The 24,953-nt window shown below is 42.5% G+C and overlaps 1 protein-coding gene across 1 annotated transcript in view; it reads right to left on the bottom strand.

Moving 5' to 3' along the window:
* Positions 1–210: 210 nt before the first annotated feature.
* Positions 211–24,953, bottom strand: part of LOC149802487 (RYamide receptor-like) — a 53,388-nt gene continuing 28,645 nt past the window's right edge. Inside the window, exon 2 of the mRNA XM_089951523.1 lies at positions 211–1,268. Coding sequence (XP_089807649.1) covers positions 942–1,268 — 327 coding nt within the window. The 3' untranslated portion in view covers positions 211–941. The remainder of the gene's footprint in view (positions 1,269–24,953) is intronic.

Genomic DNA, 24,953 nt, shown 5'->3' with positions numbered 1-24,953 from the left:
ACACACAATTGTTATGACGATGCATATCATTTTTGAAGTTACGTAATGACGTTATTGTTATTTTAAAATAAAAGACGCTATCCATTTCTTTCAAAACATAATGTAACTGAAGAAGCATACATTAAATGCGATACTAGATGCACATAATTTTTATATTCCAACTATAAATTAATAAAGTATACACACTTGAAACAACAAACTCATACGCACTTATCTCTTGCCAAATATACATTTATATAGTTAAGACATGAAACGTCCTGCAGTCACCATAGTTTGTTTTTTACACTAGGACAATGCAGTCAATGCATATTAGATAGAGCATCTATTATAATAGAATCGGTAATATTTTGTTCGTATATATTTCTCTTTGCATTTTGATATCTCATCGGAAAACTGTTTAAATATAATGCACAAAATCCCATACCTCAGAAGTTCATGTCCATATTGGAAATAGTTTTGCGAACAACTTGTCAATACAGGTGGGTGTGGAAGCGAGGATTCAAATTGTATGTCCTCTTGTTGAACAGTTTCTTCCACCAATAATACAAGGAGCCGTGAAAGCGTGCGGTAATTATAACTCTATTCATAACTACTTGTTGAACTTTAAAGACAAATTCATGTTGATCATAACATTTTGTAACTGAATGGTAATAATATTTAGTTGCTGTCCTGATATGTTTTTTTTTTTTTTTTTTTTTTAAATCTTGCGAGGGCTACGGAATGTATTCAATCCCAGGACTGTAACAATACTGAAATATATACCACACATGAACCTGCCGGCGACAGCAATTTCACTAACTGAATAGTGTTTGTGCATAATAGTCACTATACCATTATCTTAATCAAAAGTACCCTGACACTGGATAAAATTATCAAGCTGTCTAACACTACACTGGGAAGCACTAAAAGCAGATATCATTCTGACTAATATTAAATCTGAATCACTTTTGTATTCGCTCTGTCTGAAATCGCATATTGGTGTCAATGTTCGTTAGAGAGTAGAAATGCTTGTTCAACTTTTTCTGGCAAGATGAACACATACAAAACAAATTCTGGAAGCAGGCTCTGAACCGCTTGTTCATCCAGAAATATACGATCGGGTTATAGCATGCGTGACTCATGGCCAGCCAATGACAGGCTATCCATATGACCTGAAAGTTGTGAATATTATATATAGATGGGTGTCTGTCCCCTGCCAGGGTGATGGCGTGTAGGGGTAACCAGCATACTGCGTATATAAGTACCACAACGATCATCATTTTCACCATCTGTAAGAAAAGAAGAGACTTTGTTAAACAAATTTTGCGATTGATCCTCAACAATATCCAATTAGCAATATATATATATATATATATATATACATTAAGAAACTGTGTGCTGTTGGGTCTATTCCTATAGATCAATGACGAATTGCCACTCATTATTCATTAGTGAGGTATGAAAATAACGATAAAAAATAATAATAATCCCCGTTTTCTAAATGAATTTAATATGGTACACAATTTAATCTCAATCCATTCATTTTACCTTTCCCCCTCCCCTCTCATGCACAAGTGACACAATACGCAGAAGTCTGGAGTGAGAGAGAAAAAAGAAATTGGGCTGGATTAGAAACCATGAAACTGAAATCGCACCAAGTAACCTACAATATCGTTATTCATGACGGTTTCTGTACAGTTCCCTTGGGACCTATGTAAAGTGTTTATATAATCAATGATAGAAAGTTGCAATTGCAGATCGACACAGTAAGATAAATGTCTTGGGTACGGGGAAGACATACGTAATGTATTTAAGGATTTGTTGATGTTTGTTGTTGTTTCTTGAACCTATTATAATGTTCTAAAAATCGATTATTATTAATTAAATATGAAAATATCTAAAGACCACTCCCCCCTTCTCTCTGGCTCTCTCTGTTGACCATCATATCAAGATAAGGGCGAAAATCCCCCAAAAGACGAGAATAGAGGATTTTCGCTTATAAAATACCACAACGTCTCTTTAACTATGAAGAATGGTGGTAAATGTTTAGTCAAACCGACCAAAAGAAGAGAGAGAGAGAGAGAGAGAGAGAGAGAGAGAGAGAGAGAGAAACAAATTTATGGTCAGTACTAATGTTAATCAAAGTAGAATAATGACTTAGATCATCTTTACTTCTTGTTGGGTAGTCAGTTTTGCTTAGATTCTATTCCACGCTAATTTCCTTACCCCAGTACGTCAATGCGTTGATGAGCTCTCAGTATTCAAGAATCTATGTATCTTTTATTAAAATGGTCCATAGGTTAACATACAAGGGCCTGTATAGGGTCATAATGGAAATATTTTGTTAAAATGGTCCATAGGTTAACATACAAGGGCCTGTATAGGGTCATAATGGAAATGTTTTGTTAAAATGGTCCATAGTTTAACATACAAGGGCCGGTATAGGGTCATCATGGAAACGTTTTGTTAAAATGGTCCATAGGTTAACATATAAGGGCCGGTATAGGGTCATAATGGAAATGTTTTGTTACAATGGTCAATATGTTAACATAAGTAGTGAAGGGGGGCACCCTACGGACAATGGGAATTAGCATTAAAAACACCCCTGGGGCACTCTACGGACAATGGAAATTTAACATGGCGAAAAATCGTGGGTCACTCTACGGACAAGGGGAATTTAACATGGCAATAAATCGTGGGTCACTCTACGGACAAGGGGAATTTAACATGGCAATAAATCGTGGGTCACTCTACGGACAAGGGGAATTTAACATGGCAATAAATCGTGGGTCACTCTACGGACAAGGGGAATTTAACATGGGATTTTTTTTTTTAAAAAAAAATTTTTTTAAAAAAGGGGTAGGCAATGGAAAGGCTATCTCTTTTCGAGAAATATGGCTGGCCCTGAAAAGGGCCTTTGGTTTATGTTAATATGCCCTTAACATAAAGGGCATTTGCGACATCTTCTTTTCCTCAAACTTCGTCTTACAGCAGGGCCATACATCAGAGTCCTCTTGAGGCAACCTTGTCTCTCTATATAGACTCTTCTTATCCACAGACTGCTGTTGGTCCTGTAGACAACGGTCCACTTGGATCGGACATACATGAGCATGTCCGTCCTGAACATCACTGTTGACACAAGGGTTGAAGATTCAACGTCGGTCCACATGTTGAGGCTCCGAGAATAGGTGAATCAATGCAGTGAACTGCGCTTATTTATAGGGACAGAAAGGATTGAAACGGATTGAGTTCATTCACCAATCCGAACACGCGTTACAGAATTCAGTCAGCCCGCATCCAATCCGAAGAGAGCAGTCTGTGACGTCACGTAGTCAATATAGATTCGCTAGCGCTTGTGTGCAGTCAATCTATGCGATAGTGATTCAACATGACGGAAACTCAGAAAACGATCCAGTGGGGTGCACCAGCAGGGGAGACCGCCTAAGGGAACCCGGACTTACTTTCAGAAGAGGTGAATTGGGATTTTGTGGATTTTCTCTCCTCGCAAGAATTTGTTCCGGAACCTTCGTTACCTTCTTCATTACCGCAAGTGGAGAATTTTAGACAGAGACAGAAAGAAGAATTGGAGAAATTTATACAACGACAAAAGGAAGCGGAACAGGCTTTTCTCCTACAGCAACAGCAACAAGAAGAAGAGGTAAGAAAAAAACAACAGCAAGAAGAAGTAGCAGCAAAGAAACAAGAGGGTGAAAATCAAACGGTCACGGTACTGTTGGACATTTTAGCGGAGTTAAGAAGTCTGAAACAAATGTATCAGACTTCTTTATCACGACCGAAGAGAATACGACCTTCCCGAGCCAAACATGTCAACCCTGTGACTAAGCCTACCGTACCACCCTTAGTGATTTCAACCCAATCATCATCATCATTACGCAGTCCAGAAGTAGGCCTTGGCCGTGGCAAAGGCTTAAGGCAGTTAAAATTGATTGCTTAAACTCAACCCTTCACCATAAAGAAGAAAAGGCCCTTTTCAGGGCCACCCACATTTCTCGAAAAGAAATACAATTTCAATTTGCCAATAACTCAAAAAAAAAAAAAACTCACCCATGTTACCCTTATAGTACGTGTCTGTGTATGAGTGCGTGAGTGTAGCTTCTTATTTTAAAATCAAAACTCAAAGACTCTTACCTTATATCATTCATTTATTCTTTTCTCCATTTTTTACAATTCAATTCACAATTCACAACACAACACTTTAATAAAAAGTTCATTGATTTCTCCTTGTTTAGTCTCTCTGTTTTTTGAATTTCTTCACCGTCACACTCTTTTCCTCTTCTTCCTCCTCGCTTTCTTCCCTTCTTCTTTTTTTCTCCTGTTTCTTTTTCTTCACCTGTCTTCTTTCTTCCTCAGAAGAATCGCTCTCTTCCTCTGAAGAATCCCTCTCTTCTTCTGAAGAATTCCTGTTTTCTTCTGACTCCTCTTGTTTCTTTTTTGGGCAATCTGGAGACCAATGTCCTTTTTCTTTACAATAATAACAGGTATCTTGACTTTTGTCTTTTTTATCCCCTGTTTTTTTTCTTTTTTGACGGTCTGGACACTCTGAAGACCAATGCCCTTTCTTCTGACAGATATAGCAAGTATCTTGACTTTTATCTCTAAAGGAAGGAGAGTAGTCCGTAGGCTGGTCTGAAGAGAATTTTCTAATGACCCCTCGCAAAGCTCTGACGAAACGTTCCATGTGGTTAGTCTCTTCCATCGTTGTGCTCGGCTTGAGAGTGAAATGAATAGTGAAAGGACAAGACACACACCCTTTTATATACGCTGGTCTGCTATGACTATAAAGTAGTTTATGGTGTTTGAACTTGAGTCATTTGACTTTTTGCTTTCAAGATGAAACGATCCCATTCATTCGAGAAGAAAGAAGAAGAAAGTAAGAGGCAGAAACGTGATCTATCGCCTCGTACCAGGGCTGAAATCTTGGCACAAATTCATGCCAGTGATTTTGAAGAGGACATGAGTGAACCAGAATTTGAAACCTCTAAACCAAGTTCACCACCCTTAGTCAACCCTGAAAAGTACTATTCCATTCGAGAGACTGAAAAGCGCTCCTCTAGAAAATTTAGAACCACGGCTTACAAATACACGGTGAAGTTTAAAAGATTTCAAGGCTGAAGTGCCGTTAGAGAAAGCAGAAGTGTTCATCACCGAGGTGTGGGATTCTTTGCTCACTGCACTCAAGCGACAATGTCAACCCAAAGAAGACGATCGCTTGAGACTTTCCATACAACACGACGGTTTGAAATCCCCTGTTTGGATCGAGTTTAGCACCCCTGCAGAATTGACTGCTTCCAAAGTCATGGACAAGATTCAACACGTACAACAATCTAATGATCAGTTTGACATCACCGATGGTAAAGCCACACTGGACATGACCCACGTCTCTCCTCCTCAAGGGACAGGACGCAAAAAGATGTTATTGGTGGACGACCTTCGCAACACCAAAACGAGTCTCGTCCGAATTAACAACCCTCATGACCAGATGTGTTTAGCCCGTGCCATCGTGGTGGGACGAACCTATGCCAACAAGAACGACACGGTAGAATGGAAAAGAACCTGGGACACTATTCAACGATCCGATCGAGCCAAACAACGAAACGAAGCAGAACTCCTGTTACAACAAGCTGGCCTGCCCAAAGACACACCCTGTGGCATTCCTGAGATGCAAAAATTGCAAGATGCCCTAGCTCCACGATACACCTTGAAAGTGCACCCTCAAGAAGTGCGCGGACCTCTATTGTTTCGAGGGCAAGATTTTAAGGACGGAAAATACATTCACCTTTATCATCACGATGACCATTTCGATACCATTACCAGTATCACTGGATTCCTGAAATACAGTTATTACTGTGAGAAATGTGACCATGGTTATAACAATCGAGAGCAACACAAGCATTGTGGATCGAAATGCACAGGATGTTTGGCCTCTTCACCCTGTCTGAGCGAAGAACCAGTGCCTTGTTCCACTTGTCTGCGCACGTTTGTCAGCCCTACCTGTTACCAACAACATCTGAAAACGCAAGGTTCACAGAAGAAATGCGCTTGTCAACTGCTGATATTGTGCTCTACGTGTGAACAAGTCATACGTACCAATAATACCAAGGCACACGTATGTTCAGGAAAGAAAAAATGTCACATTTGTCACCACATCGTGGACTTGGAACACCAATGTTACGTGCAAAAATACCAACCCCCACCAGAGAAAGAGGACGGTCACAAGAAGAAAGGCAATTTCATCTTTTTCGATTTCGAATGCATGCAAGAAACCGGCATTCACATTCCTAATTTCTGCGTGGCTCATCGAGCGTGCGAGAAGTGCATTCAAGAACCTATCTTCAGTCATTGCCATCACTGCAGCAAGATACCCGGAGGGCGTGAAAAAATCTTTCAGGGACCAAACACGTTAGCCGATTTTGCCCAATGGGTCTTAGACCCCGTCGACAAGACGTGGAGCCAAGAGGGCATCGAACGTTACGGAGATTGTCATCGTCATGCCACGGTGATGGCTCACAATTTCTCCGGATACGATGGACAGTTTCTTTTGAGGTGCCATACGGAACAAGGCACCGAGCGTCCTAAAGTGACTTTGAACGGAGCCAAAATCATTTTCATGCAAGTGGGACAAGTACAGTTTAAAGATTCGATGAGCTATTTGGCCATGCCTTTGAGTCGAATGCCTAAAACGTTTGGAATGACAGAAATGGCTAAAGGGTACTTTCCACACTTTTTCAATACGGAAGCCAATCAACACGCCGTTCTACCCCATTTACCTGAGGCTCACTATTATGACCCCGACAACATGCGTACCGAACAACGAGAAGCTTTCTACGCTTGGTACCAGATTCACGCCTCGGACCCTTTCGACTTTCAGGAAGAAATGCTAAAGTATTTTCGTTCCGACGTGGACATTTTACGGCGTTGCTGTGGAAAATTTCGAGAACTGTTCATGGAACACGGAGGGGTCGATCCTTTGAAAGAAGCTTGCACCATTGCCAAAGCGTGTTCCTTAGTGTATCGACAACGATTCATGCCTGAAAACACCGTGGCTGTCATCAGCCCTCAAACGACCCACTTTGTCAAACGTCAATACTCGGTCAAAGCCCTACGTTGGTTACATTACTTGTGCGACAAGGAAGACAAGTGGATTAAGCATGCCCGCAACGGAGGGGGCGAAAAGACCATCGGAACGTATTCGGTCGATGGCTGGGACTTAGAAAACCCCAAGATCGTGTACGAGTTTAACGGTTGCTTATTTCACGGATGTCCCGTCTGTTACCCTGACCGTGGCACTAAAAATCAGTTTTTGCAACGAACCATGGAAGACTTCTACCAGGACACTTGTCAGCGACGCCTAAAGTTAGAACAGGAAGGATACCAAGTGGTGGAAATGTGGGAACACGAGTACGATCACCGTATGAAAACCGATCCCGAGTTTAAACGCCTCGTGGAAAGTTACCAGTTCATGGACCCGCTGAACCCGAGGGATAGTTTGTACGGAGGAAGGACCAATGCCACCTGTTTGCTGTACCAAGCCGACGAAGAGAAAGGAGAAGAAATCAAATACTTGAACGTGTGTTCACTGTATCCTTACGTGTGCAAATATTGTCGCTTTCCCGTAGGGCATCCGCAATCGCTGACGGAACACATCGACCTGAAAAACATTCGACAATACGAAGGCTTGATCAAGTGCAAAGTTTTGCCTCCCACGAACCTATACCATCCCGTCTTACCTCACCATTGTCAAGGCAAACTGATGTTTCCATTGTGCCGTACTTGTGCCGAAACGTGCAACCAAGACCAACCTTGTCATCACACCCAGGAAGAACGTGCCTTGACAGGAACCTGGGTCAGCGTAGAATTGTTCAAAGCTCTGGACATGGGATACCAACTGTTAGAAGTGTACGAAATTTGTCACTTTCCCAAGACACAACAATACCGCAAGGGTGACCCTACTCAGAAAGGCATTTTCGCCGACTACGTGGATGCCTTTTTGAAACTGAAACAAGAAGCCAGCGGCTATCCTTCCTGGTGTCACACTCCCGAAGACCAAATACAATTCAAAGAGAAATACTACGAACAAGAAGGCATCACTTTAGACCACATCGAGAAAAACGAAGGCAGGCGATCGTTTGCCAAAGTGATGTTAAATTGCTTGTGGGGTAAAATGGCACAACGACCGTGTTTACCCAAGACGGAATATTTGACAGAACCTTCCCGCTACTTCCAGATGATTCACGACAAAACCAAATACATGAAACAGGTGGACGTCGTTCGAGAGAATTTGATCTTGGTCAATTACGAAGAAGATCTGGACTTTGTACAAGACGACCCTTTTGGAAATGTCATCATTGCGGCTTACGTGACAGCCCATGCTCGCTTAAAATTGTACGAAGCTTTAGAACTGTTAGAAGAACGCGTTCTGTACTTTGACACGGACAGTTGCATTTACATCCATCACCCAATTCAACATCACCCTAACATCGAAGGAGACCGTTTAGGAGCCTGGACAGACGAACATCCCGACGACAAGATTTTAAGTTTCGTCAGTGGCGGTCCCAAAAATTACGGCTACGAATACCGTGACAAACAAGGAGAAGTGCACACGACGTGCAAAGTGAAAGGACTGACTCTGAATTATCGTACCAGTCGAGTGGTCAACTTTGGGGTATTGAAAGAAGCCTTGCAATCGGGAGAGGATGGAAACTTTAAAGTGACCACCTATCAACCGAACAAGATTGTACGTTTACCCACTCACCACATCGTCAGTCGACCCTTGGAAAAAGTCTATCAAATCGTGTACCAGAAGCGAGTTCGACTTCCCAATCATTTCACCTTACCGTATGGACACGTTGGTATAAAACATTGGTTGTAAGATAGTTACCCCACCAGAAAGATGACTTCGCCACAGCAAGAATCGAGTGAGAAACCCGATGAGAACTCCAAGTTCAAACCCTACCATTTTCCAGTCTTCTTACCTGACTATTGTGATTGTGCCCGTCGATTGGACACGTTTCAGAAATGGCCTACGGATAGGGAAGGATTACCTTCTTCGCATGTTTTAGCTAGAACAGGATTTGTCTACTTGGGACCTGAGTCAGGATTGGGATACGAGGTACAGTGTTTTGCTTGCGGACTGAAGTTACGAATGGATCTATGTATCTATAAAGATTCAGCTATTCTGGAACATACTCGATGGTCTCCGCACTGCCCTTACCTTTCTATGGCCTTTCCACCCATCACACTACGGTACAATGTTGACGGTACCTTAGAGACGGTACCTTCCGAAACAAGACATAAAAAACGTAAAAAAGGAAAGATGTACAAGCTGGAGACTGCATTGCGACTAGTATAAAAAGGGGGCTATGGTCAAGATCGATAGTTCATTGTGACTACCAAGACCGAGCGAACAAGATGAATACTTTGAAAAAGACATCGTTTCAGTTTGGGGATTGTAAAAAAGTTGTATCTTCCTCTAGTGTGACTAATATTGGATGGATAAGACCCAGGCATTGCGACGGAAAATGTCCGGAAGGAAACTGCGATTGTCCATGTGGTTACTATTGTAATTGCGTAACGGAGTTTGCAGACGAGTGCGATTGTGAGCCTTGCGATGGGACCGATGCTGTACGTTGTGACCTGAGCGATGCCGTAAAGCATCATGGGAACTTTGTTCTCACTGCCCCTGTCATGGAAAGTGATGCTGTGCGTGTCAAACCTGAGGGATGCGAAAGCGATGCCGCTCGTCCTCTTAGACATTTTACCGGGTTTAAAGGGGAATGTCAACCTTCACGTTTACCTCCCTACGGATGTCATCCAGCCCTGAGCAAACTCCTGTTCCTGTCACCCAACCCTCATCGAAACGAACCTGTGAAAGACGAATATTCGTTCCCTGTGCGTTTGTCGGAATACTGCGACTTTGAAAATCGTCTTCAATCGTTCAAAGGAAAATGGCCAAAGTATCTGGGAGGACCGACCCCCGAAGAATTAGCCAGAGCCGGATTTTTCTACTTGGGCGAAGGAGATAAAGTCAAGTGCTTCAGTTGCGGTGTGTCACTTCACCACTGGGAACCGCAAGATTCGGCCTACGTAGAACATGCTCGATGGTCACCGAATTGTCATTACTTACCCTTAGTGGGACCGAGACATTGAAGTAACTTCTTACCATAATAATCTGTTCATGGATACTTTACAAGAGAACATTCGTGCTTTGCCTGTGGAGTTGAGAGAACGTATTTATCGAGAACTGGTCAAAATACAAGTGAAACGTAAAGAACAATTGCATCCGTTACGTCACCGGTGTTTGAACCACTGGTACCTGAAGGCTATACAAGGATTGATTCAATTGAAAGTGTTCCATCGGACAGACATTGATCAACGATCCTCTAGTTTTAAAAAGGATTGGTTTGGTATGGACGATTGTAGTTACATCATTGTAAACGTACTGCATCGAATTCCAGAGGAAGAGTTAACGAATTACCAACATCTTGAACACAATGTCAACTTAGTGAAAGAGGAAACTTCTGAACGAATTGTAATGTGTAGATTAGTGACTCAACGATTTAAATTCGACACTGAAGTGAAACCATGTTTGTGCAAAGAGTACATTTCTTGTGTCAGACCAAAGAGGATTTAGTATGACCTATTCATGGATACTTTGCTAGAGAACATTCGTGCTTTGCCTGTGGAGTTGAGAGAACGCATTTACCGAGAGCTGGTGAAAATACAAGTCAAACGTAAAGAACAATTGCATCCGTTACGTCACCAGATCTTTAACCACTGGTACCTGAATGGTATAAGAGAACTGATTCGTCAGAAATTGTTTCAGTGGTCAGACCTTGTTCAACACTTTGAGTTAGTGAATGATCGAAATGTTCATTATTTTGGTTACTTCGAGATTCACCTACAGCAATACATTGAGGAAGGCAAGTTAAAGGATTATCAACATATTTTACGTGGAATCTACTTAGAGGAAGAGGAAACTTCTAAACGAACTCTGAAGTTTCGGTTACAGTATGCAAGATTTAGATTCCCTACTGGAGAACGAAGATCTCTGGCTAGAAAGTACGTGTATTGTTTCCGAAACAAAGAGACTATAAAAACAGGCTGCCATGCCACGACTTATGTCACATGTCATCCAACAGATTCCGTGGAAGGAACTCAATGACCATATTCAAACCGTGGATCATTACCATCGATTATTACAAGAACTGTATCCATTCAATTTGGGACGACAAGTGGTGTGTGTCTTAGTGACTTGTTTTTTGGGATTTCGTTTACCAGCCGATTCTTTGTGGACTCTTTACGATCAGTACTTACCACCTCCATGGCCTTAAATGGTCACGAAAAACTCCTTTTGCTCAAAGCCTTGCGTTTTCATCTGGATACTTCTCGACCTCAACAGGAAAAAAAGATTCGTCAACTTTTAGCTACCCAAGACGTGTATGACGATGTGTGTGTAGCTTGTGACTTACATCCCCATTGGACAGATGTCCGTGCCTGGAAAGAATGGGATTTTGAGGCTTGGACCCAAGAAGTGGCCCAGTATGCACGAGAGTTGTTCAAGGAAAAAAGTTACTTTTCAACCCGTGTTAGTGACGGTGCCAGAAGAACCCGTCACCCAAGACAGGACTGTCGTGGACAGACCTGAAAGACCTTTTCGGGAGGACACTTGTGTGACTTTACCCCCTGTTGAACTAGTTAGAACATTACCCAAAACATGTGATTGTTGTACAGACACTTGTGTTTATTCCACGTTCATCGTTATCATGTGCCTCTTATTCTTGTACTTAAGCCTTTGGCTTTTATGTCTTTCGTATTCATGTTTGATAAAAAACATTCAATAAACGTGTTCTGAAAAAGTATATAAACTCTTGTCTTGTTTGTTTTCGTGTCACAAGTGACATTTCTGACACCATGGCTACCTCTACTGTCTCTGCTCCCTCTTCCTCTACTGTCAAAGTCATCGACGAACACTTAGATCGTGCCAGTTGGGAGGCTTTGTATCTTCGCCATCCCTTTAACATGCTCATTGCTGGACCTAGCGGTTCAGGCAAAACCGAATTCGTCAAACGTTTGATCGAACATAAACATCATTTGATCGATCGACCCCCTCAACGAATCGTGTGGTGTTACAAAGAGTGGCAATCGGCGTACAGCCTCTTGCGAGAAAGTCAAGGCGATTCCATCGTGTTTGTGGAAGGCATTCCTAAAGAAGACGACGGCATCGTCTCTGACTCCCGTCAAACCCATTTGGTCATTTTCGACGACATGTTAGGAGAAGACGAAGAAGAAATTAAACTGTGGTTCACGCGCAAAGGGCATCACCGTAATGCCAGTGTCATTTACATCACCCAAAATTTGTTTCAACAAAGTAAAGCCCATCGCACCATCAGTCTCAATGCGCATTACGTGGTCTTGTTTAAAAGCCCTCGAGATAAATCGCAAGTGCAAGTCTTAGCCAAACAGTTAGGAACGCCTTGGCTGTCTCAGGCGTACGACGATGCCACTCAAACGCCACACGCCTATTTACTCGTCGATTTGAAACCTACAACCCCCGAGGATTTGCGATTTCGTACCCACTTGTTTCACCACTGGTGCCAAGACGGAGGGCCTGTCCTGTACACGTCTCCGTCCTCGACTTCATTTCACTCCCCATGAAAAAAATCTATAAAAACCTCAGACCCTTTTTCGTCTGTCTCACACAGTGTGAACATGACGTCCCTTCAGTCGCATCTTCCCGTCAAATTGATTCGTGCCTTGTATGGCATCAGTCGAGAAAAAGATCCACAAACACGAGCCCGTGTCTTAGAAGCTAGTCTCAAAGAAGTCTTACGATGGTTCACGGTGACGGCACGTCAATTACTCCAAGGAATCATTCAGATTCCTCATCAAACCCAACGCTTTTTCGATCGAAACAAAGTCGCTTTGGTCCAACTGGCCGATCCCCGCATCGACACTCAAACCAAAAAACAAATCATTTTGAAACCTGGAGGGAGCGGTACTCTAGGAGGGGTCATCATTCGCTCACTCTTAAGATGGGATCCTAATGCCCCCAAAGTTATCCCCAAGACAAAAGTCCAACGAAGCCCCAAGAAGAAAAAGAAAAAGACCAGGTCCCCAAGAAGAATAACTTCTCCAGTGGCAGGACCCTCCTCTTACCAGACACCACCACCATCACCCCGGAAAAAGAAAAGAAGCCCCCAGAAAAAGAAACAGAGAAAAAGTCCCCAGAAAAAGAAAAGTCCACAGAAGAAGAAAACTAGTCGCAAGAGAGGCACTTCGGCCAGGACGCAACCTTACACTCGCAAGCCACGACCTGCCACAGCGTCTCCGGCAGCCTCACGTTTGTCCACTTCTCCGTTGATGTCACCAGGAACTGAAGAATACTTGGAGACGTTGATTACACCAAGAACTTCTCCGTTGATGACCCCCAAAAGAACTTCCCCAGTAGCAGGACCTTCCAATTTAGCGGCAGTGGCTGCTGCTCACAAAGTACCTTCTCCCAAAATCAAAGTCCAAGAAAGATCGGGCATGTTACAAAGTTTACTGGATTTGTCCAAACAAGAACTGGCTCGATTTAGTCCGTTACGTACCCCTGCACGACGTGTCATGCCTGTCCTCAAACTGATAAAACGTAAAGACAATCAGTGGCGACGCGTTCCAGTATAAAAAGACCTGTGACCAAGTCGGGGGTATCAGTGAACTTGTAAAAGATGTCACCTCCAAGAAGCCACAAAAGAAAGAGACAAAGGCAGACGCGTCATCCGACAAAGCGCTTAGCCAAGCATCGACGTTACCCTAAAAAAAGACACAGTCGTTCCAAGAAAAAGAGGCGCCAACAAAGGGGAGGATTCCTTGGCGATTTTCGGAAAAACATTGTCACCTTTATGACAAAGCGATAGTCCCAAAAAAAAGATAAAAGGGTGTGCGTTAAGTCATCGACGTTAGTGTCTGTTCGGTGAATGTCCCGGAACCCACAAGCAAAAATGTCACCCTCCAGAAAACCCCAAGGAAAAAAAAGGAAAGGACTGCCACCACGTTTAGCCAAACATGGGGACCTGTTATCTGTCCTGTCCAAAGCTTCTCCACCTCTACGAAAAAAACTCATTCAAACGGCCTCCAAAGAGGTCATCGATACCGTGTGCGAATGTTGTTTGAACGTTTTGAAAGGCACGGTCCCTTTGTCCAAACACCAGAAACAATGCTTAGGCAAACATCGTCACGTTCTTCGGAAAATGGTTCAAAAGAAAATTCCCATTCGTCAAAAAAAGAAGATGTTGGTCCAACGTGGAGGCATTTTACCTCTCTTGTTAGGCCCCATACTAAAAGGAGTCTTGGGAACCATGTTGGGAGGACTGATGGGAGCAAGATAAAAAGGCCTTCGGAAGTCCCAAGATCTCAGAATTCACCCCTGACAACCCCATGGAAGGACGAAAACTAGCTTTAGTGCCTTACAAACGATGGATGGAATACCATCGGTGGCAAGAACAACGCACCCCGCATTTACCTTCCAATCCCAATTTGAGCGAGATGTCCCAGTTACAACACGAATTGCAATCCTTGATGGATCGCCAAGATTTGTCCGAAACAGAAAAATCGCAAAAGTACGGTCAACTCTTGCAAAGACTGCAACTCTTTCACCAGAAAGCTTTAGACGAAACAGCTTTACCCACTCTAAAAGATTTTAAGACCTTGATGAAAAGTCCAGCACCATCATCATCATTACCACCACCACCACCACTTCCATCCCCAAGGGTCACCAGAGATGCTACCCCACAAAGACCTGAGGAAGAAGAGATGCGCGAAGTGTTTCAAACACCGTCAGCAGCTCCCATTTCGAGTAAGATTGCAGCATCCTTGTTGACCCCGTCCCCCACACCCCAACGAGAAGAAATGAAAGCTTGGGTTAAAAAGATGATGTCCACGCCTCCTTCGACAGAAGTGAAAAAGAAAGAAGGGAAACCAGAAGAGAAGAAAGAAAAGAAAACCAAAGCCATTCCATTGCCACCTCCACCACCACCACCACTACCTTCGACTTCTACTCCCGTAGCCCATCGGACACGTAAATCCGTTTCCAAACCACCCTTTCGACCCACCCAAAGTAGCATCACCGAAGAGTGGGTGACTTATTAACACACCAACACAAAAAATGGAAAAAGTCTTAGCCAGCATTTACTACGATCCCTCGCATCCTGCAGGTTACGCAGGAGTTCAAAAATTGTATCGTGCTGCCAAAACGCGACTGAAAAGTCTCCGTTTACCTCAAGTGCAACGATGGTTACAAGAACAAGCTACCTACACTTTACACAAACCCATTCGTCGCAAGTTTGCCAGAAGTCGCACCCGAGTGGAAGGCATCGATCATCAATGGCAAGCCGATTTAGCCGATGTCTCTCATTTGGCCAGCTACAATCGTGGTTACAAATATTTGTTTTGTGTCATCGACGTCTTTTCCAAATTTGCCTGGGTCGTGTCCTTGACTTCCAAATCGAGCAGCGAGTTAGTGCGAGCCCTGCAACGGGTGTTGAAACAAAGCGGCCGTCGCCCTCTTCGATGGCAAAGGGACAAAGGCACCGAATTTCTGAACCAAGCTTTCCAAAAAGAATTAAAGAAACGTGACATTCATTTTTTTACCACCGAGAATCCCGAAACCAAAGCCAGCATCGTGGAACGTTTTCAACGCACTTTGAAAGAACGCATGTGGAAATATTTTACGCATCACCACACTCTGAAGTACATCGACATCTTACCGCACCTGGTGCAAGCGTACAACCAATCTTACCATCGAAGCATCGGACGTGCCCCGCAAGACGTGACTCCCGACAACGAAGTGCTGGTGTTCGAGCGCCTGTTCGGTACGTCCCCGACGAGGGCTGTCCCCAAGAAAAGTGGAGAGTTGACCGTAGGAGATTGGGTGCGCATTGGCAAAACCAAACGCACTTTCGACAAAGGTTACTTACCTAACTGGACGACCGAATTGTTTCGCGTCACTGGACGAGTGCATGGCCGTCATCCTACCGTCTATAAATTGGAAGACATGAACGGAGAAGTGCTCAAAGGAACGTTTTATTTGCCCGAGTTACAACGTGTCACCAAAAAAGAAGACGACGTGTACGACATCGAAAGCATTCTCGAACGCAGAACCCGTAAAGTGGGCAAACGACGTGTCAAAGAAGTCAAAGTACGTTGGAAAGGATATCCACCCAGTTTCGATTCTTGGATCGACGCTTCGCAAGTCTTCGACTATAAAAAGAAGTGACTATCATGCCCTTTCACACAGCGGCAGACGCAGCTACGTCGACCACTCCTTCTTCCCCTAGTTCTTCTGTGCAAGATTTACAAAAACAACCCTTGTGGGTGTGGTGTGGAGAACGTGTGCCTAAAACGCAAATCGTCTTTTTCTGCCAAATCTTCGTGGTGTATTGTGTCATCGGGGCAGCCATCGCCAATTTGAGTTTGCAACAAGGAGACAAACAATTGTGGACCATTTTATTGAGCAGTTGCATTGGTTACCTGCTTCCCAATCCCTCCCTGAAATTCTCCTCGAACGGGAACGTTGTGTCCAGTGCCAGTGCCAGTCACCACTCCAACATCCACAATCAGAACCCCATTTTGGGCGGAGACACGCCTCTGACGTCCACTTACCCCTCGGACAGCCACAGAACTCTAGAATTATGAGTCACCAAAACCAATTTTACTTAACCTTACCCAGTGACAGTTCCATGGAGGTGTTTCCCAAGAACACGTTGTGCTGTTACACAGCCAAATTACCTCAGGCCATCCCCTTAGATCACGAAGCCCATTGGGAAGTGGCTTTGGTAGAAATGATTCACCCGACCCAAGTCCTCAATGTCATTGACGATCAAAGTAAATTTACGGTGGAAGTTTATGACGAACCATTGCAAAAGTGGATGAATGACAATAACAAATATCCCCATAAAACAAAAAACAAAGTCAATCCAAATTGGACCGACTATGAGTTGTTCATTCCCTCAGGCTATTATTTTAGTGGTCAACATTTGGTCAGCGCCATAGCCTCCAAGTTTAATGGCGTGTTTGGGGAAGCTTTTAAGACTTTCAAGTCCAAAGCTGTCACCCTGGAATACCACAAAACAGCTCGTCGCTTCCTGATGAAATTTCCTGAGGAAAAAATCTTGGGTTTCTATTTCTGTGATGAATTGTTTGACATGTTGGGTGGTAACGTAAAGATGAGGAAGAAAGTAGAACAAACACTAAAACAAAAAACCATCATTTACAGCAACGAGTCTTTTGGCCAGTATTTTCATGCCCCGGTAGAACTGAACCAAGGACTGAATTTGATCTTTGTGTATTCCGATGTGGTGGAATACAACGTGGTGGGACACACCTCCGTGCCGTTACTGCGTGTCATTCCTTTCAAAGTGGACTCTGCCACAATATCTGCGAAGAAGGTGGAAACACTTACCACGTTCACCGCGAATTTGTCCATCCTCACTATTTGCCGGTCGGCAAGTCGTATTTGGACACGGTCAACATTACTATAAAAGGAGATTTGGGACAAGATATTCCATTCACCAAAGGAAAAGTCACGGTGAAACTCCATTTTCGAAAACGGTTCTCTCACGACTCGTAAGTAAGTAAGTCATGTATCCAGTGTACCGAGGGGTTGCTCGACAGCGAGGACACGGTTTAGGAGACATGTTAAAATCGGCCTTTCGTTCGGTGGCTCCAGTCTTGAAACCGATGGTGACACGAGGATTGCACGCCTTGAAAGATGCGGCACTGACACAAGGCAAAGAATTTCTCCAAAATGTCATCATCGACAAACAAAACCCTAAAGAAGCCTTCATGAGGGCTGGCAAAAATGTCTTGCTGCAAACGGGCAAAGACATTTTAGGTCGACGAGACACACCTATAAATGCCCTGCACGCTACCGAGTCAAGCATTCAGCAAGGACAAGGCAGAAAGAGACGACGAAGAAGAAAACACCCTTTCACCAGACTTCAAGCGAGAAAGGCCAAGAAAAGAAGAACCGTTCGAGACTTAGACGTTTTCGATTATTGAGACACAGCAACAACAAAAAATGATGCACCGAGAGTCTTGCGCCTGTTCCAAGACGGAACTGGATCTGTTTGCCATGCCCCCCACCATGATGACCATGCAAGAATCCCAATGGGTGGAATTTCATCCCGTCTCCTCATTGACAGCCTCAGCTCCCATTGAGTTTGAAATCAAAGGACAGCCCGAAGATTACATCGATCTGAATAGCAGTTACTTGTACTTGAAAGTCAAAGTTCTAGATAAGGATGATAGTGGAGTAGAAGACACTGAGATTATAGCTCCCGTCAACAATTTCATGCATTCCTTGTTCAGCTCAGTGGACTTGTACTTGAATAACAAACTAGTCAGCAGCAGCATGGATACTTACCCTTACCGTGCCTACCTGGAAAATCTCTTGACGTACGGACCAGATGCCAAGACAAGTCATCTCAATGCCTGTGTGCTGTGGGTAGATGACGAAGCGGGCAAGTTTAAGATAGCTGACGCAGGTGACAATGACGGCTTTGTGGCAAGACGAGACAGAATCTTAAATAAGAACAGTTTAGAACTGATGGATCGTTTGCATTTGGACATGTGGTTGCAAGAGAAATATTTGCTGAACGGTGTCAATGTTCGCCTGAGACTGAATCGTAGCAGTGCCGCTTTCCATTTCTTGGCTAATACTGCTGCTGGCAATCCCAAAAGCCAAATCGAGGAGGCCAAACTCTACGTACGACGCGTAGAAGTGTTACCTAAAGTGGGAAACGACATCAGTCAGACGTTGAGCAGAACGACCGCCAAGTATCCCATACGACGTGTGGAAGTGAAAACGTTCACCATTTCTGCTGGACTGCAATCCATAATCGAAGATCATCTGTTCCAAGGACAGTTACCCAAACGTTTGATCCTTGGTATGGTCTCGAATGCAGCCTTCAACGGAGCCTTCACTGAAAATCCTTTCAACTTTCAACACTTTTTAGTGAAGAAAGTCGAAGTCAGTCGCGATGGCAAGACTTTGTGTACCCGACCTTTCGAAACTGACTTTGGTGATGCAAAGAATTACTTGAGATCGTACTTGTCCCTGTACGAAGCCACCGGCCAGTTAGGAACCAACACCAGTCACGGCATTGATTACAAAGAATATGCAGAAGGCTATACTTTGTGGGCTTTCGATTTTACTCCAGACCAAGGCAGCGACGAGGGACATTTCCACCCTATAAAATCTGGCCAGATTCGTGTGGAACTTCAGTTTGCAGAACAACTGAAACAGACAGTGAACGTCATCCTGTATGCAGAATTCGATAATACCATAGAAATCAACAGTTTGAGAGAAGTCATTCTAGATTATTAGAAAGCCATGGAAGACTGTTATCCCTCTTTACCTAGTGGAGAAACTTTGGAGATGGAATGTGAGGAGACCGTGGAAGGAGAAGAATCTCAAGACAAAGACGAAGAAGATATCATAATGAAGTCGAGATGGCCAGAACAAGAAGCCCATTTAGTCTGCTGTTTTGCCAAACACTTGGTCGACAAAATGACGGAATTGATCAAGAAAAATTGTTATGGATGTCAAAACGATCATCCCAGTCAAATTCAACACGATAAATGCCTGATGTTGAGTCAAGAAGAAAAATTGGACGAGTATCTGGACGAAGCTTGGAGTCTCATCTCGAACAAAGACGTGTTGCACCAGTGGTATAAAGACTTGCGTGAACATTCTTGTCCACCATTAACCACTCAAGAGATCCATCGTATCGAAGCTCTCCTGAATCAGAGTGAGGAAACAGAACGAATAACCGTTTATTCGTCAGACATTTTCAAGCAAAAAGTCAGGATCGAATTGACGACTTATTATTACCTGTGAAGAAAACAAACACAAATCAATGGATACCTGGGAACTTTATTACCTTTTGAACCACAGTTCGTATACGTCTTCTTGGAATCCCGTCGTCTGTGCTAAAGATGAACTCCCTCATCGCAAACCTAAAGACCATCAAGCTTACGTGATCAACACGGACGAAAGTCATCTCCCAGGAACCCACTGGGTAGCCGTCTACTTTCCTCAAGAAGGCTGTGTGGAATATTTCGATTCGTACGGATTGCCCCCTTTGGAAGACGATATCATCGACTTTATGAGAAGAAATGCTCAAACCACCCGATTCAATAACGTGAAATTACAAGGCACAGATTCCTTGGTGTGTGGACAGTACTGTGTGTATTTTCTGCATCATCGCAGCCTGGGCTATTCCTTAGAACATTTAGTGACTCATTTTGATCCTCGTTCTTCTGCTAGAAACGATGTGAAAGTAGATCGATGGTTTTGTGACCATTATGCTTATCTTTTGTCTCAAGCTAGGAAACGTAGTGTCCATCAATGGCCTAATGATTTCCAACAGTGGAAATCACAATTTCATTCACAACGTTGTCAGCCTTGTTTAAAGTAGATTGTATTTGAAGAAAAAAATGATTGTGATTAGAAAAAAATTGTTTCATGTTATCATGTTGGATTATTGTTAAAAATGTTGTTGTTTAGTGTTAAGTGATTTTTGAATAAAAATGTTGTGTTTAGAAAAAAATGCCTTTGTCTTTTGTTTAGCTATAAGAATGTTGGATTGATGCTCTTTCATTTCTTACTATCCCTCTCATGAACGTTGCGGCTCGAAAACCGTGTGGGGCATGTTTTCCTTCACGTCCGCGCTTTAACTTTAAGAACCGGGTTGTTCCCAGTCTAGCCATCCATTGTCGACTCATCCTCCTAAGAAGATGTGCTCCAAACTAGCTAAGCTCAACGAAGCCTACGTGAATTTGCATAGGGTCAGACACAGTCTGATACCGAAGCCAGAAGAAATAGAGAATGTGAGAATGTTAAAAATCACTGAAGACCTGATAGAAGAGCTCTTCAGAGAAGAAATGAACAGGGAGAAAGAAGAATGGACAGAGAAGTACAGACTTCAGAAACAGCAGCAACAGCAGCAACAACAGCAACAGCAACAGCAACCTGAAGCTGACAGAGGCTTTGTCGATTGCCGTATCGACACCAAAGAGTTCTTCTTCTCTTTCCGAAGAAGCAGACCTATCGCCAGAAAGTCTATCCTCAGAGGACATCGCATTCTTAGAAACTAAAAAAGAATGTCATAGCAAAAAAAAAAAAAACAGCCCTTTTCAGGGCTACCCAATACTCTAGAAAAGAAATAACGATTTATTTGCCAATGTGTGTAGGTAGAGTAGTGTGAATATAAACACTAACTCTTTATTAATAGTGGAAGTGTATGTGTTTGTGTGTTTGTGTTTGTAAGTGGTAAAATAGGTTGGTGTGGATAGTAGATTAAAATGATGTTAGTTTTTTTGGCTGTTAGAGGTATATATTTTGGGTTAGATTGAATTGCTTTGCGTATGTGGATAGTCTATTGAAGTGATTTATAAAAATTTTACAATAGTAATGGGTAGCATAAAAAGTGAGTGAGTGTTTCTTTTAGGTCCGCGCGTTGTTGTTGTTGTTTTTTGGTTCATGATCTATGTAAGATGAATTTTATGTTTTAGGGGGATGTTTTCCTTCACGTCCGCGCTTTCAGTATAAATTGAAACTCGTTCGGCAGTCCAGCTACCCTTGTTGATTGATCAACACCAAAAATGAACACGAGACTGGAGAAACTGTTGGAACTTCATGTGCATCTGGAATATGCCAGGCGCATATTAAATGAACTGGCCGCTGAAGCCATTGTCGAGGAGGGAAGGATAAGAGAGGAGGAAAGAAGAAAAAAAGAAGAGGAGGAGAGAAGATATAAAGAAGAGGAGGAGGAAAAGGAGAGAAGAAAAAATTTCAGAATCCCAGAGAGTGAAAATTGGGATTCTGAAGCGACATATCCTGCCTCTGCTCTCTCCCCCCAAAAGGTAAAAAGTAACTGGGGGATAAGATGTGTATGTGGCGCCAGGCCTGGAAGGTGCCACCATTAACCAGGTGTCCATGAAGTTCCAAACAAAACAGCCCTTTTCAGGGCTAACCAATACTCTAGAAAAGAAATAACTATTAATTTGCCAATGTGTGTAGGTAGAGTAGTGTGAATATAAACACTAACTCTTTATTAATAGTGGAAGTGTGTGTTTGTGTGTTTGTGTTTGTAAATGGTGAAGTAAGTTTGTGTGAATAGTAGATTATGGGTTTCTTAGCGTATGTGAAGAGTATAGTTAGGGTTATATTATATGAAAAAAGTAGGGGATGTTTTCCTTCACGTCCGCGCGTTGTTGGGTCATGATCTAGGTAAGATCCATTTTATGTTTTAGGGGGATGTTTTCCTTCACGTTCGCGCTTTTCGTATAAGAACCCACAGTATTAGTTGTTCAAACCATTCTGCAAAGAATAAAAAGAAGATGGCGTCAAACCAAATGGACAAAATACAAACCTTGCAAGACGTTTTAGACAACTTAGGAATAATGGAACAGATGCTAATAAGACTCGTTGAAGACCATTATTCCTATAGTCCCCATCGTGTAAAGATGGAAATTAACAATTTAAGAAAAGCAAAGGACAAGATTAGTGGTGTGATGAAGGAAATAAAGGAGGAGAAGGAGGATGAAGAGGAAAAGATAAGAATAAGAACATGGAACGAAAAAATTGAAAAAGAAGAGGAAAATGAAAAGAAGAAGAAAGAAGAAGAGGAAGAGAAAAAGAAAGAAGAGGAGGAGAAGAAAAAAAAGAAAGAGAAGAAGAGTGTAGGAGATAAGATAAGAACTTGGTGGAGGAAAAGAAGAAATTAGAAGAAGAAAACCCAAAGGCCCTTTTCAGGGCCAGCCATATTTCTCGAAAAGAGATAGCCTTTCCATTGCCTACCCCTTTTTTAAAAAATTTTTTTTTAAAAAAAAAAAATCCCATGTTAAATTCCCCTTGTCCGTAGAGTGACCCACGATTTATTGCCATGTTAAATTCCCCTTGTCCGTAGAGTGACCCACGATTTATTGCCATGTTAAATTCCCCTTGTCCGTAGAGTGACCCACGATTTATTGCCATGTTAAATTCCCCTTGTCCGTAGAGTGACCCACGATTTTTCGCCATGTTAAATTTCCATTGTCCGTAGAGTGCCCCAGGGGTGTTTTTAATGCTAATTCCCATTGTCCGTAGAGTGCCCCCCTTCACTACTAACATACAAGGGCCGGTATAGGGTTATAATGATTTTTTTTTATTAAAAATATGGTCCATAGCTTTAACGTGGGAAAATAGTATAGGGTCAAAAGTGTTGATAGGGTCAAACGTTTTATGGAGAAAAAGAGAATAGAAATGCTGAAATAGTTTTGCACAGCCCAAACATACACTTTTTGTCCAACATATCACATCTACCATCTAAACACATCACATATACAATCCAGCACCTGCTTTTTGAATATTATCCAAACCACGCACTCCTACCATGCATCGAATAAGATAGGTAGCGTTAATACAATTTCATATACAAAGATACTAGCATACTATCACTCAAACAAAAAGGGTAAAGAAGTGTTGATAGACAACGCTACCATACTCATACACATGCAATTACACACACACACACAGGGGTAGGAATTATTTATGTACACACTTCAATATTCTCACATTCATACAATCTGTCATAAGAAAAGAGCTAAAGGGGGCCATACATAAACTAATAGAGTTTAGACAGAATGTTCAAAACAAACGTGGATGATATACATCATGTTGACTTGGTCTAGGGAAGAGGTGAAATAATCTATCTATCTATCTATCTATCTATCTACCTATCTATCGATTTGTCTATTTTGTATGTCTGTCTGTCTGTCTGTTTCTCTAGCCTACGACCGAATCGTGTCGTATCGAAATGTTCCAGCAATCCAAACGCACGTTACAAAATTAAGCTAGAAAATGGAGTCTCTCTTCCAATCAGACGAGAGCGGGTGCATCACGTCACATTACATATACAGGCACACTGCCGTTCCTACTTTTTACCATTGCACCCCAGTTTATATACCATTCCTTTGGCTGAAACAATAAAACAATGAAGTGACGTACTCGTACGGAGATTGGATGTTTTGGCACGATGACTACTACTATTACTGTAGGATTCTTCTTTCTGAAAGCAATGTCTTTAATTTAGTTTAGGACGGTCATCTGTTTCCGCAAGAATATTTGCCTGCGACAGCACTACTAACTTCAACTCCCTGCCATCGCTACCATTGAAGGGTTATTAAGGACACATACAGAAGGAGGAAATGGAGATTGTTTTGCAACTTTCAGAAAGAAGCAAAAGAAATATTTGTTCAACAGAAAGAGGATGGGTAGGAAGAAGAAGAAGAAAATTAATAGAGTAAAACATTGAATTCTTAAGGACCGAAGAAAGGTAGTGAGAATAAAACACTTCCTGTGATACAAGATCTTTTGGCTAAGTTAAAGTATCTGAGACGAATTTATTGGAATTATTTCACAAAAAAACAAGAAAAAGAGACCTTTGCATGCCAAGTTTTCTAAATCTTCCATCAACGCATCCACGCTAAACGCCACTGAGATGACAGCAGCAACAACAGCAGTAACTAATACCACTACCGCTACCAAAGCAGCAACATCAGGAAGAGAAGTAGGGAATGTCCGTGGAAAGACATTAAGACAATTTTAAAGCAGGTGATGTAAAGTCCAAAAGTTTTTGCTGTGATTAAAAATAAAACTCATCGGTCTTTTCAGGTACATAAATAGATCTTAGAAAAGAGATGCTACTCAGTGAATGCCAAATGATGTAAGATATTTTCTCCCATGATTCGATGGTGTGCGTGAGTAACCCGTCTTTCTCTTGCTTGTTCACTTTTCTTCTTAGGGCATTCTGAAGATCAATTTTCTTTTTGCTGACAGCGACAAAAGTTATATTTACGATTATCCATCTTTTCCATTGGCTTTCCTTTGCATTGACGTTGTGGCAGTCGGAACCCCACTGTTTAGTTTT

Source organism: Sinohyriopsis cumingii, chromosome 3, assembly GCF_028554795.1.
Source record: "Sinohyriopsis cumingii isolate HCF-2022 chromosome 3, ASM2855479v2, whole genome shotgun sequence".
Lineage (NCBI taxonomy): Eukaryota > Metazoa > Mollusca > Bivalvia > Unionida > Unionidae > Sinohyriopsis > Sinohyriopsis cumingii.
The sequence above is the reverse complement of the archived record's forward strand: the minus strand, read 5'-3'. Positions and strand labels throughout refer to the sequence as shown.